The sequence below is a fragment of the Xiphophorus maculatus genome, chromosome 13 (genome assembly GCF_002775205.1).
Source record: "Xiphophorus maculatus strain JP 163 A chromosome 13, X_maculatus-5.0-male, whole genome shotgun sequence".
Classification (NCBI taxonomy): domain Eukaryota; kingdom Metazoa; phylum Chordata; class Actinopteri; order Cyprinodontiformes; family Poeciliidae; genus Xiphophorus; species Xiphophorus maculatus.
The window spans coordinates 8,154,855-8,168,345 of record NC_036455.1 but is presented as its reverse complement, the minus strand read 5'-3'; the positions used below and the strand labels follow the sequence as shown (position 1 = coordinate 8,168,345).

The 13,491-nt window shown below is 37.4% G+C and overlaps 2 protein-coding genes across 2 annotated transcripts; both read right to left on the bottom strand.

Annotated features, from left to right (window-relative positions):
* Positions 1-165: 165 nt before the first annotated feature.
* Positions 166-4,720, bottom strand: LOC102223442 (zinc finger protein OZF-like). The gene is made up of 2 exons (XM_023344654.1): positions 4,486-4,720; positions 166-3,003 (listed from the first exon to the last, which is right to left on the bottom strand). Exons 1-2 carry the CDS (start codon positions 4,628-4,630, stop codon positions 1,718-1,720), a joined length of 1,431 nt encoding a protein of 476 aa, XP_023200422.1. The 5' UTR covers positions 4,631-4,720; the 3' UTR covers positions 166-1,717.
* A 3,075-nt stretch (positions 4,721-7,795) lies between these two features.
* Positions 7,796-10,848, bottom strand: LOC102223177 (gastrula zinc finger protein XlCGF26.1-like). Its single transcript, XM_023344661.1, has 2 exons — positions 10,598-10,848; positions 7,796-10,010 (listed from the first exon to the last, which is right to left on the bottom strand). The coding sequence occupies exons 1-2, from the start codon at positions 10,653-10,655 to the stop codon at positions 8,827-8,829; spliced, it is 1,242 nt and encodes a 413-aa protein (XP_023200429.1). The 5' UTR covers positions 10,656-10,848; the 3' UTR covers positions 7,796-8,826.
* Between the last annotated feature and the right edge of the window lie 2,643 nt (positions 10,849-13,491).

The window sequence follows — 13,491 nt, the reverse complement described above, 5'->3', positions numbered from 1 at the left end:
AAGGCCACGCTTCTGTGAAGTAGACAGTATGCAGCTATGGCATATTTATTTGTTTAGACTGCAATAAAAATATGACGCCTGCAATAAATTTTAAATAAAGTTTAATGCTGGAGAAAATTTTATTTTCTTTTAAAGTTAATAGGAAACTGCATCAAATCAGTTTTCACCCAGAAATCAATCATACATGCAAATATTTTGAAAATAACGGCATGTTATCAAGATGGATATAATGAATTAATTTTTTTTCTACAGTAGCTGAATGGACAACTCGTCGTCAGTCAATTATTGCAATGAATACAAAGAAAAACACAAACTTTGTGGCTTTTCACTACAACTGATTTTGGGGATGGAAATCTATAATTTGTAAGAGGTGGAGCAGGAATGCCATCTTAAAGGGGACTTGTTATGTTTCCTTGAACGAGTCAGGATAGGACTGCGGGCTACACAAAACACCTTCATAACATTTTTTACCCAAAATAATTCGCAGACACAGATTTAGACTATTTTGAGCTCTTTTCAGAATGAGCCGTTTTAGGGCCTCTTGCTTATTCCAGCAGCCATTGTACAGCACATACAGCAGTAAAACCAGCTGACCAAACGTGCTCAAGCTTTGCTGGAGCAGTTGCTCTGCAACTGAGGTTGCTAGGTAACAGGGCAATGCCTGTTGATATGTAACATTATATTACGAAAGGTTTTTGAAACAGTTTGCTGTCTAGACACCAAAAAATATTAACTTGTTCTTTTTTTGAACACCTGGAGCCTTTCTAGAAGCAGTAGAGACCCAAATGGACGTACAAAAATGTACAATAACTCTTTGAAGAACCTTGAATTAATGGATTGGAGCGACATCAAAATTCTTTGGGATCAATAAAGTATCTTTTGAATTTGAATTGTAAAAGTGAAAAAGCCAGACTTTAGTAAACAACCAACAATTGATTTTATGAGAATGAGAATAGAAAAATTGTTGCAATGACTTTAATAAATTGTAGTAACATTTATATGTAAATACCTGAGCTTAATGTGTTTAATAATTCTGAACAAACTGATGATTTGGCAATAATTTTGCCTTTAGAACAAATGACAACTATTTTGATCCAGGTTTTGTCTTTTTCCATTGGCCTGTTTGACTTAGCTTGTTTAACAATTAGCTTAATGTCCCCAATATATACAAGGAAGTAGTATACAAGGACGTTTCACATTCATATTTGCTAAATTTAAAGTGAACACTACAGACGGTATTAATGGTGTTGTCATTTATCATAATACATTTTCATACAAATTTTGATTTATTGTTGCCACTATAAACTCCAATAAGTGACATTAAAAAAACCCTAAAACAGTCATTATTATCAGGATTGATAGTTTTACTATTTTCTCCACTGGTTGTTCCATAAAAGCATCAATAAATACCATTAAATTTGAACATTCAAGAAGTGATATAAATTACACTTCTTTACAAAACTGGTATTTTTCCTAAAGAAGCTCATTACAAATGGGAATGTTTTTCAAGAGCAGTCATATTCCTAAAGTTACCTAAAAAAGATGTAATAAATAGTTCTTATTATCACTTTTATTGTTATCACAATGGCACCACAAAATTTCATAATAAAGCTTTAAGTCCAACCCTAGTGAACAGTCACTATCTTCCATATTACATTAAAATATGTTAGTGGTTACTAACATCTTTATCTCTACACTGTATACAGAAGAAATGCTCCTAGCCAACGTGAGTCTTCATATGTTTGGTCAAACTACTTTTAAGGCTGTAGGTTTTAGTACATGCATTACATGTAAACGGTTTCTCCCCAGTGTGAGATCTCATGTGTCTATTCAGACGACTCTTTAACGTGAACGTTCTTTCACAGGTGTCGCATGAGAAAGGCTTGTCACCTGTATGGGTTCTCATGTGGTTATTCAAGCTGCTCCTCAGGCTGAAGGCTTTCTGACACATATCACAAAGAAAAGGTTTCTCCCCCGTGTGAGTTCTCATGTGATCCGTTAAACAACTTTTCTGAGCGAACCTTTTTCCACAGATCATGCAGGAGAAAGGCCTCTCACCTGTGTGGACTCTCAGGTGTTTATTCAAATGGTTTTTAGAGTTAAAACTTTTGTCACAAGCCAAACACTGAAAAGGCTTCTCACCAGTGTGAGTCCTCATATGTTCAGTTAAATTACACTTCAGACTGAACCTTTTCCCACAGGTGATACATGAGAATGGCCTCTCACCAGTGTGACTTCTCAAATGCTTATTCAAATGGTTTTTGGAGGGGAAACTTTTCTCACAGACTAGACATGGGAAGGGTTTCTCACCAGTGTGAGTTCTAATGTGCTCAGTTAAAATACATTTTAGACTGAAGCTTTTTCCACAGGTCACGCACGGAAAAGGCTTCTCACCTGTGTGAGTTCTCAAGTGAAGGGTTAAATTCGATTTTGTAGTAAAACCTTTGCCACATGTCTCGCATGAGAAAGGCCTCTCCCCTGTGTGACTTCTCATGTGTATCGTCAGGTTATTATTCTGGGAAAAGCTTTTATCACACATTTTACAAGAATATTGTTTCTTTTCTTTGTGAGCACTGTGCCCTTCTTGATTTGAGCTCTCAGAATACTGATTATATTGTCTCGTTTCCTGACCCCGTTCATTTAGCATTTGCTCTTCATCACTCTTTGACCCCCAGTCTTCTGAAATGCTTCCTTCCTGATCCTGGTTGTCACTTTCAGGGGAGTCCTGAGAGTCGAGCGGGTACCAGTTTGGTTCTGGTTCGGTGTGAAAGCTTTCCTCGTCAGTAGGCGTCACCATGAAGGTGTCAGACTCCTCCTTCAGCTCAAGCAGTTCCTCATCTTGACTGACAAGGAGCTCCATGTCTTCCTCTTTTATCTGCAGATGTCCAAACTCAACCTGCTCCTCTTTCATCTGCAGAGGTTCGGGATCCTCTTCATCAAATCTGGAGCTCCTCTCCTGATCGGCGAGCGCCTCCTCTTTCCAAACATCATCCTGGTGGATGTCTGGAGGGTTGAACAGTAAAGAGCCTGGGTCAATTAATGGTCTTAAACTCCCTTTAATAAAATTCCAGCTAACACTCTAAAGTTAGACGATGAGTTTGCAGCAGAGTGTGTCTTATTATCTCTGTTTTCTTGGGCTGAAAACTAAAGGATGAAATCTTTTACTGTTATTAGCATAATGCTCTTTCGAAAGTGAAGTTTATAAAGCAGGGGTCTATAACTTCAGTCCTGCAGCACACCTGAATCAAAAGACTGAATTACTTCAGCATTGCAAGAAGTTTTTCAAAGGCCTGGTCAACAACTCTTCATTTGATTCAGGTGCGTTAGAGGACTATGCTCTGGTAATTAGCTGGCCAATATTAGCACAGAATTACTCATCGAGGAGTAGAACAGCAATCAGCAAAAAAATCAGACTGACTCAAATTTTATTTGATCACTAAGTTCAAGATTATATGTAATTACCTTTTATTGTTGTATGATACAGGTTAAGAAATTTATATAGAGAGTATTGCATTTCCACTCAATACTTTTGAGTTAACGGCCAACAATGCATCTAGTGTTCAGAATATGAAGTATCTTGAATACTTTTAAATCTTTCTCCCACAATGTCCGGTTTTTCTATGGAGGAATTCTATGTTTACATCTCGATTGAGTTCTATAAAGTTTCATATTTTTGTTTTTATGTGAAAAATACCAGAGCAAAACAGGTCAAACGTGTTATTTCCATCCCTACATAAACATGACAAACTTTCTGTAAGAAGGAAAATAAGCTACATCTAAACTATTTTGACTACTTGAGTTAAATTCACAGGGTAATGTCATTATCTACCAGTTTTGGTGGTATTAAGAAATAGTTGTTTTGATATATACAGTATTGGATAAACAAAAATGAATACAACAGTGAATAAATCGATTTTCAACCAGTTTTCTGCAGCAAATAGTTAAGAATGTATAAACACGTTTTCACTGAGGATTTTTAACTGAAATTTTGAATCCACATTGATCACAGTGTCTGTATACAAAATAGACCAAGGGGTATTTGTCAATTTATTGCGATTTACTGAAAACGAAAAAATGTCCCCTTCATGTCCCTTAGGGCGCTCCGTAGATTAAAGATAAAAGTAAAAAAGATGAGGCGGAATCATATTTTAGTCGTTAATCAAATCGGAAGCCAGCTTCCTAATACAAGTCGAAAACAACTTTCTCTTCATTCCTACATTTAAACACAAAATAATCTTTTTTACCTGCAGATATTTCGCAGCAGTGTGTGTCAGATACTGATTTGCTGAGATACAACCCGTCCGGAGCGTTTAATTATAGTTTATAGCTCCAACGTTCGCTATTTTGCTCGCAGCCATGTTGGATGCTGATCTCTGCGGAGCTTCATGAGCTTCCCGGCTTTCTGTGTCAGCATCCAGAACATAAAACGCACGCAGATTTCAAAATTTAGCAGAGAAATGACGTTAGCATCGCTCATTTTAATACCTTCTTGGGAGAAATCCAGCAGACTGGACTGATCATCGAGCTCGTCCTCCGATTTCACGATGACTTCTTCAAACTCTGGGTCGGTTTCTTCCGCAGGAGTTAAATGCTGGTTGATAAATCTCCTCTGCGGCTGAACTGAAGACATCTTTACTGCAAATACTCACATATTCAGAGAATAACGGCTAGCAATCCGTTTACATCCGCCGCCTCTTCTTCTACTGGCGTTTTTTTTTCTCCAGCGAGTGAACACACTACCACCCCCTAGTGGATGAAAGCAGAAGATAACAAAATATAAGGAGAAAATCCAATACATTTCTTAACTTTTTCTTCATATAGATTAAACACCCCATAAAAATTAGAAACCAATTTCGTAATTGGTCCATATAAAGCATTCAAATATTTTATTCTAATGTTATTGTTGTTTTTTCCAACTAAAGATGGAAAACGGTATATAAAAACGGTATACATTAACTATTTTTAAAAATAATAGTTAAATGTTGCACAAGATTATTCTCTCAAAGGCAAACGTTATAAGACAACTATTAAACATAGAAACATGAAGAAAAAACGTGAAAATTGGTTGGTAGAATTCACTTCATTTTATTTTTAATGAATCAAAGCATTTTATCAGCTAGTGAGCAAATTACACTAGAAGTCTATTTTTTTTATAACAAATCTTGTAAATGGACACAGAGTGTCATTTTATATCACAATCAAGCAACTGCTGTCTTCAGTTGCTTGATCGCTGCATGTATCAAATATGATTTAAAAGAGATTTGACATCACAATTTAAAGTCTTCTGTCTCTTTAAAAACTGAAACTCTGCCTTCAGGATGTCGCCACATCACAACGCCTCTATTAACACTTTGACAATGTTTTTACCAGCGTTTTACTGAAAAGTAGTTCATGTAATGACCTCCGCAGATGCACAGTTCCACCAGGCGCTTGCTAATTGTTGCTGGCTAGCTGAGTGGGCAATTTCTCAAACATAAAAAAAAATTAAAAATCAAGGCAACACTCCAAATATGTTTTTGATGATGGACTAACATAATATGATCTAAAGCTCAAAGTTGATTTTATATCATACTGCCCCTTCAAATGACACATATTAAATAAGAATGCATTGACACAGCAAACATAATCTCTTAATTTAGGTTAAATTGTCAGTCTGTAATACTAGCAGGAATAACCTCACTAATCTCCAATATTTTCAACATTGGTAGGCAAAAAGACTTAAAATGTTTGTGACATGTTCAGCCAGACAAAGCGCTCTCATCTCATTATCCGACTTGAATCAAAACAACCTGTAGATTTAAGATGTTTTCCACGGTTTCTCATGTGTTTCACCATGTTTCTTTTAAGGCTGAATGTCATTTTACATGCGTCACATGAAAAAGGCTTCTTACCTGTGTGAGCTTTTAAGAGGTGAGTTAAATTGGATTTTTTTGTGAAACATTTGCCACAGGTTTTACACGAGAAAGGCCTCTCCCCTGTGTGAATTCTCAGGTGCGCGATCAAGTTTTTATTTAAAGAAAAACTTTTATCACACATTTCACAAAAGTAAAGTTTCTTATCGCTATGAGTTTCTGTGCGCCCTTTTTCTGGTGAACTTCTTGTGTCATTATGGTGTCTAATTTTCCAATGTATTTGCTCTTCATTCATCATTACTTCTGAGACTTTGGGATTGCTTTTTTTCTGTTTCATTCTCAGTTTCAGGAGGAAAGTTGAGTTGGTTCCAGTTTGCTTCTGACTCAGTGTGAAATTCTTCATGAGTCGGAGTCACCATTAAGGTTTCAGTCTCCTGCTTCTGCCCAAGCTCCTCTTCATCCTGGCTAATACAGGCTTCCTTATCTTCTTCCTTTATCTGAAAGTGTTCCAGCTCACTTTCGTCAAAACTAGAGTTCCTCCACTGGTCGGCGAGCGCCTCCTCCTTCCAAACATGTTCCTGTTTGAGGTCTGAGAGGACAAAAAAGCAAAATAAAACACATCTTAATGATTTTATTTATATGAAATAAAACACAAATATCAAATTAACACATAGAATCCTGTCCTCGAGGGCATCCTATGTTAAATAATGAGAGCTGGGGAAAAATTACAATATAAGTATTTCATATGAGTCAATATCAATAATTCTCCATAATAATTTGTGTTTTTAAAATATTTACCTCCCACCTTATTTAATATGGACACGTGAAAAAAATATCCAGTGTGTCTTTGTACATAATTTTGACAACAGCTCTGCAGGATAGTCACTAGGTGTCGCCAAAGCTCCCAAAAACTGGAGCCCGTTCTCCCTGGAGTGAGAGCTGGTCGGAGTATTAAGGCTCCAATTTATGAATGAATGTTTAAAATCTAATATTTAGATTTAGATGGAAAAACAGTTGGGAAATGAGGAAACCTGTTCCGAACAACCAATAAGACTTTACGTGTTTATAAATACTGCTGTTTCAGATGGAAAAATTATAATGCAAATTGGCAAACCTTTCAAAATGCTTTTATTTTGAAAGCGGACAGGAAACGAGAATACTGCATCCTTGTAACTGTTCCCAATTTATGTTCTTATGCGTACAGTATGCGTCCTTCCTCTTCAGTAAAACATTACAATCGCAGGTGTTTCGTACCTTTTCGGTGTCCTAGTGAAATCCAGCAGTCTGCGCTGATCATCCATCTCTTTCTCGGTCTTGATTATCCCTTTAAACTCTTCAGCAGGAGTTAACTGCTCGTTGATAATCTTTCATTGAAGCTGCACTGAAGACATGTTTACTGCAAACACTCACATATTCAGCCAACAGATGATCAGACTCTCCAGAATGACTTCAAGTAGAAGAGAAGCTAACCCTACTAGCAACACATTCTTCTTCTTCTTTTATATTATAGTGGATTTCAAAGTGAATATCGCCACCTACCTTACAAGAGTGTACAGCAACATTCTTCTTCTTGGTATTTATTGGCGGTTGAGAAACAACGAATGAGATAATTAGAGCCACCGAATGGTCTGGAGGGTGAACAGCAACGTCACTTTGATCGAAGATAATCAAATATTGCCAGAAAACGTTTCTGAATCATTTTAAAGTAAATAAGTTTTATTATAATTCTGTTTAGATCAATTCTTTGTTTCTAACAGTGTTATATAAGATGATATATTGTCCCCTCATCTCCACAGTACTCAAATTTGTTTGATAATTCTGACCTAAAACAAGAGAAGTTAGGTTTTATTTAACTTCAATGAGAAGAAACGTTTTTTTTTACTTAGTGTATGTAAACTTCTGGTTTCAACTTTTTCTTAACCCAGATTTTATTTCTCTCACATCCAGTAACAAAAATCACACAGTAAATTAATTGTAGATAACATTCTTGGTTATCTACCTTCTGTTTATAACTGGGAAGCTGAAATAAGTTGAAATGGACAACAGAAATGATAAATAAAAATTTATTGAAAATGAAAAAATGAAAACTAGATATTGCTTTTGAACTGTGGATCAACAAAATCATTTGAAAAAACTAATTAATGAAACGGGTCTGGACAAAATTGATGGTACCTGTAGCTTAACTCTGCTTTATTTTCTGGAAATATATTAAACAAAAATGTTTCTTCTTTAATTTTATTATTTTAAATCAATGTAGATATTAACAAAGCAGTCAAATGCATCAAGTTTTACATACACTTTTACTATTGCATCTATCTGCAATCTTAATTCTGTCATCTGACAAAGATGTTTAATTTTGAAAAGCAGTCTATTAGTCTAAAATAACTTATAAACTAGTGAGAAGCCTGAGGATTTTTAGTTCTACAGTTTTTCCTGTCACTTTTGTGCATTTCATACATTAACATTAGCACAAAAACTACTGCCTTTCTTAAAAGAATAAATACAAAACACAGTTGATAACCTGTAGGAGTGAGCGACTTGCTAACAATTAAAAGCTTCTTCCTTAAAAGCAAGTATTCATATCAATGAAAGTGTCAATGTCATCAAAATGAAAAGTCCTGACACCATTGTTTATGAACAAGATTGTCATGTTTTTGTTATGACAGTTAGCTTGGTGCTAAATAGAGCTTTGTGATAAAATCTGGTTGAGATAGCATGTGAAAACTGCACAGAAACAAGTACTGCATTAACAGGACACCATGGCATGAGTCGTACTTCTTTATTATTCATTCATTTATTATCCTTTATACTTGGATTTTAATATCAAATAAAATCTGTTGTCTTTGATTTCATTTTCTACCACCAAATAAAGAGAAACATTCTGACAAATGCCCCTAAGCATTTGTGCCTCATGCCAAGCATCAATATGTTTTTCTCATAACCTTATCCACACATCACACAATGTAAAGGGTTCTCATTTGTGAGTTAGCAAATGAGCTTTAAAGCTGTTATGGTGGGTGAATGCTCTTCCACAGGTCTTGCACAAAAAGGGTTTCTCACCTGTGTGAATTCTCATGTGTCTTTTCAATGCATCCTTTCTTTTAAAAGATTTTTCACAGATATTACAGGGAAAAGGCCTATCATCTGTGTGATGCGTCATGTGATAAGCCAAATGCTCTTTTTGAATAAAGCCTTTGCCACAAATTGTACAAGAGAAAGGCTTCTCACTAGTGTGAATTCTGACATGTCTTTCAAAATTAGACTTGGTTGTGAAAGTTTTTCCACAGAAAGAACAAAGCTTCCCATCTGTATGAGTTTTCATGTGAATTGTGAAATGTACTTTTTCTTTGTAACTTTTTCCACATGTTCTGCACTGAAACGGTGTCTCTTTTGTGTGAGTCATCAGGTGAGTTCTTAAGCTATTGCTTTCTTGGAAAGCTTTTCCACAGATCCCACACAAAAAGGGATTCTCAACTGTATTATCGCTCAATGGATCTTTTGATGTGTACGTTTTCTCACAGGTATTCCAGGGAAAAGGCCTTTCATTTTTGTGGCGCCTCATGTGATAATTCATAGTATAATTTCGACTAAAACCTTTGCCACAAATGGCACAAGAAAATCGCTTCACCCCTGTGTGGGTTCTGACATGAGAGTCCAGAACAACTTTTGTAGTGAAACTGTTTCTACAGAGCCAACATTTGAAAGGTCTCTCACCTGAATGAATCCTCATGTGATCTGTTAAATCTCTTTTTTTAGAAAAACTTTTTCCACATGTCCGACACGGAAAACGTTTCTCACCTGTATGACTTTTCAAGTCTTGAGTCAAGTTTTTCTTTGGAATAAAGGAATCTTTTTTAAAGATCTGAGAGACCACTTGGTTACTGATTGGTTCTGGTTGAATGTGGTTCTTTTCTTCATGATTAGGAGTCAACATTAATGAATCTTCAGTCTCCTGCTTCAGCTCAAGATGCTCTTTATGTTCACCTATGCAGAGCTCCAATGGTTCCTCTTTAGTCCAGGGATGTTCTGGCTTTTGCTGCTTGTCTTTCAGCTGCAGAGGTTCTGGTTCCTCCTGGTCCAAACTGGGACCTGTCTCAGGTTTACAGAGCTGCTGGTCAGAGCAAACCTCCTCTTTCCAAAACCGATCCAGTAGGTGGTCTGAAAAACATATAAAAATGGTCTGAAACATCAAAATCTCAGTCTAGAACAATCCAGTCTATGATTAAAGAGTCTAAGTTTTGAAGCTTACCAATTAGAGCAGACTGGAGATGGTAAAAGCAATAAAAAGAAAATTATGGACAACCCTGACCATCCTCATAATCCTGACAAGTCTCATGAAGAGGACAATCCTCTTTATGAGACTGTCTTGGGAAAACAGAGTGTCTTCAGTCAGAGGCTTCTTCAAATTCTCTGTAATACAGACAGCTACAAGAGATCTTTCCTCCCAATACAATCTCTGTTGCAGTTCACAGTCATTGTAATCTACAATAACTCTCTTAAGAATTAGGATTAATATGAGTTACAACAACATTTATTCTTCCTTTGGGCTCAATAAAGTATTTTTGAACTTGAAAACAATCGGTGGAATCGCCCTTTAGTCTGTTTTTAAAGTGGAAGCCACAACCGGCCGGAAGCAAACTTTAGCTTCGTTGCATAATCTCCGCTAATAAAGCTCCCAAATGAAAGCTTTATATCCACAATCTGCATCTCATCGGTAAAAAGTTACCATCGCGGGTGTTTCATACCTATTCGATATAAGATGATTTGAGGTGTCGGGGTAAAAACCAGTATCTGATCATCCATCTCCTCCTCAGACTTGAAGATTTCTTTAAACTCTGTGAATGTTTCTTCAGCAGCAGCTCGTTTAAAACCTCGTGTTGAATCCAGACTGGAGATATTTTTACTGCAAACACTCACATGTTCAGCTCACAGATGGCCTGACTCCCTAGGATGGCTTCAAGCAGAACGAAAGAAAGCTAATGCTGCTAGCATCACATTTAGCTTAATTCTTTTGGTGTTTATTGACGGTTGGCAAACAACGAGTCAGGTGATTATCGCCACCAACTGGTCTGGAGGACAGACTGCAGCGTCACTTTAGTATATAATCCTACAAACGCATGCATTTGTCTAAGATAATTAGATATTGCCTGTGTAAGTCGGAAAATTTTAATTTTGTAGCATTATTATAGTGTAATGATTGAAAACATGTTGTTTACTTAGACAGTTCATAAGACACTTTATTGTTAGCAATGTCCTTTATAACACACACCACTGTCTGTTGCACTGTGAGGTTAATCTGCCTTAATTGTATTGTTCCTGGGGTAGTCTTGGGATTCTGGGGGCGTATTTTCTCTGGATCCTGGCTGAACCCTGAGACTTGGGTTCTGCTCAGTATGTAGTCTGGATTTTGGGCCGGTTCATGCACTGCATGTTTGCACTGTGAATTTTCAACATGGTTTTGGGCTCTTTATGCCACGTCTTGTCCTCAGTTGTGAGGTGGATCGCAGTGGGGTGGTGGTGGTCCTGTGTCTGGATGATCCAGCAGTCTCTGTGTGAGCCTGTCTCTGTGTGGGTCTGTCAGGGTTGGGGTCGCTGAGCTCTCATTATGTTGGACTTCACAACAACCATCGTCTTGTACCAGGTTAGGATTGGCTTTTTTACTTATCACTTGGCAGCTGGGATGTTTATGGACCTGTGAGGGGCTGCTTCCTTTTTCACAGTTGGTGTGTTGGCTTTTCTGTAGCATCCTTCCTACTGGTGGTGTAGTCGGCAAGTTGAGAGGCTTGTGTTTTTGGCTTATTTGTGTATGAAGTGGTGAAAGTGCTTGTGTTGGCTGGTGTTTGCATTTTAATTGGCCCCTTTTTTTGGGTCTGGTATCGTTTGCTGTCTGTCAGTCTTGGTGTTGGTATGGGGTGTGATTTATTGCTTTGCTAGCCTATTTGTGGCCACAGCCTGGTGCTGGGCTGGGATTCAGGGCTGTGGGTGGTATTCTTGTTCTGGATATTGCGCTGAGCTGGCTGGTCGGTCCATTTATTGGGTTGGGGTTCTATAAGTTAACGCAGTGCCCAGTATGTCTGCTGGATGTTCTTCATTGGGACTAGGTGGATCCTTTGGTTGGCAGGCTGTGTTTGTGAATTGGGATAGGGGTTTGGTTTGAATGATTCCTAAGCTGGTGGTCCTGGTTCTGGTTGGCTGTTGGATCTGTGTGTATGAGAAATGCAAGTGGGTGTATGGCGTCCATTTTAGTTTAGCTTAGTTTGACATTGTCTACATGGGTTTGAATGTCTGGGTGTACACATGAGAATGGGAACATGTGATCTTGTCTCTGTGTGCCTGGTCTGTCTGTCAGGTTTGGTCTCTGGCTCCCTCCTCTCTGTGATCACCTTTATATCAAGTTGGGTGAGAGGAGGGGGCCCCTATAAAACTTTATTCTCATCTTTCTTTAAACTCCAGCTTTCGTCTCCGTCTCATTACAATTTAATAAAAAAAAACCCAAAGCAGTTTCTAATAAAGTTTCATGTAATTATATCAGGGGGAAGCCATAATGGTCCACTTATGCAAGTCTTTAGGGCTTAACCTTGGTACTCGACAATGCTGAGTGTCACACTGTCAGACGGGACAAGTTTAATACAAAACACAACAAAAAGACAAAATGCAAGTGTTTAGTCAATGGTAAATGTATGTATAGCGATTTATCTAGTGCAGAGGATGCCAAAGTGCTTTACATGTTGATGGTGGTAAGCTACATTGTAGCCCAGCTGCCCTAGGGCAGACTGACAGAAGCTGCTACACAATGGGCGCCATCGGACTTCTGACTAACAGCAGGCAAGGCAGGTTTGGTGCCTTGCTCAAGGACTCAACAACTGAGATGGATGTGGGAAGTTTGAACCGGCAACCCATCAGTTACAGGAACCACAGTGGCTACAACCAGTATAGCTGTAGTACCACCATCTACTGGGTTCAAGGATAAGGCACAGCATACACTAAAGAAAAACTCAAAACTTTTAATCTTCAATGAAATGTTACACTTTAACTTCTTTCTAAAATACATATATAAATACACATAAAAATTGTTTCAACATAAATGCATGCAGCAAAAAAGAGCAATATATTACAGCTAAAACAAGAGAAAAAAAGCAAAATATTAAAAATAATTACATGTACTTTGTGATATCAATGTATGAAAATGAGTTTGTGGTGAATCTTGCATTTTCTTTAAAGTACAAATGAGTTTTCTTTCATGTGAAAAGATTTTAATTAGGTAGAGTAAAACTGGTTACAATAATTTGAAAGAAATCTCATTTTACTTTAAAGACAAAACTATCACAAATACTTTTTTTGCAGATGTTTTGAAAACACTCAATTCTGTACATTCCATTGTTGATTTTAAAAACTACAAAAATAAACCCCACTAACTCTCTCTATTGTACAGAATAATACAAATCAATCCCTCAAGTCCAATCATGTGAGAATGTTCTGGAAGGGAGTCCATGTCCGGTCAAACTCTGTTAATGCATGAAATAGTCAGTGGGCCCCCAAGCCTCTTCATCTATCAGCATCAGTACTGGCACTCCTCAGGGCTGTGTGCTGAGCCCTCTGCTCTTCACGTTGTACACACACAACATACAGTTTGACATAA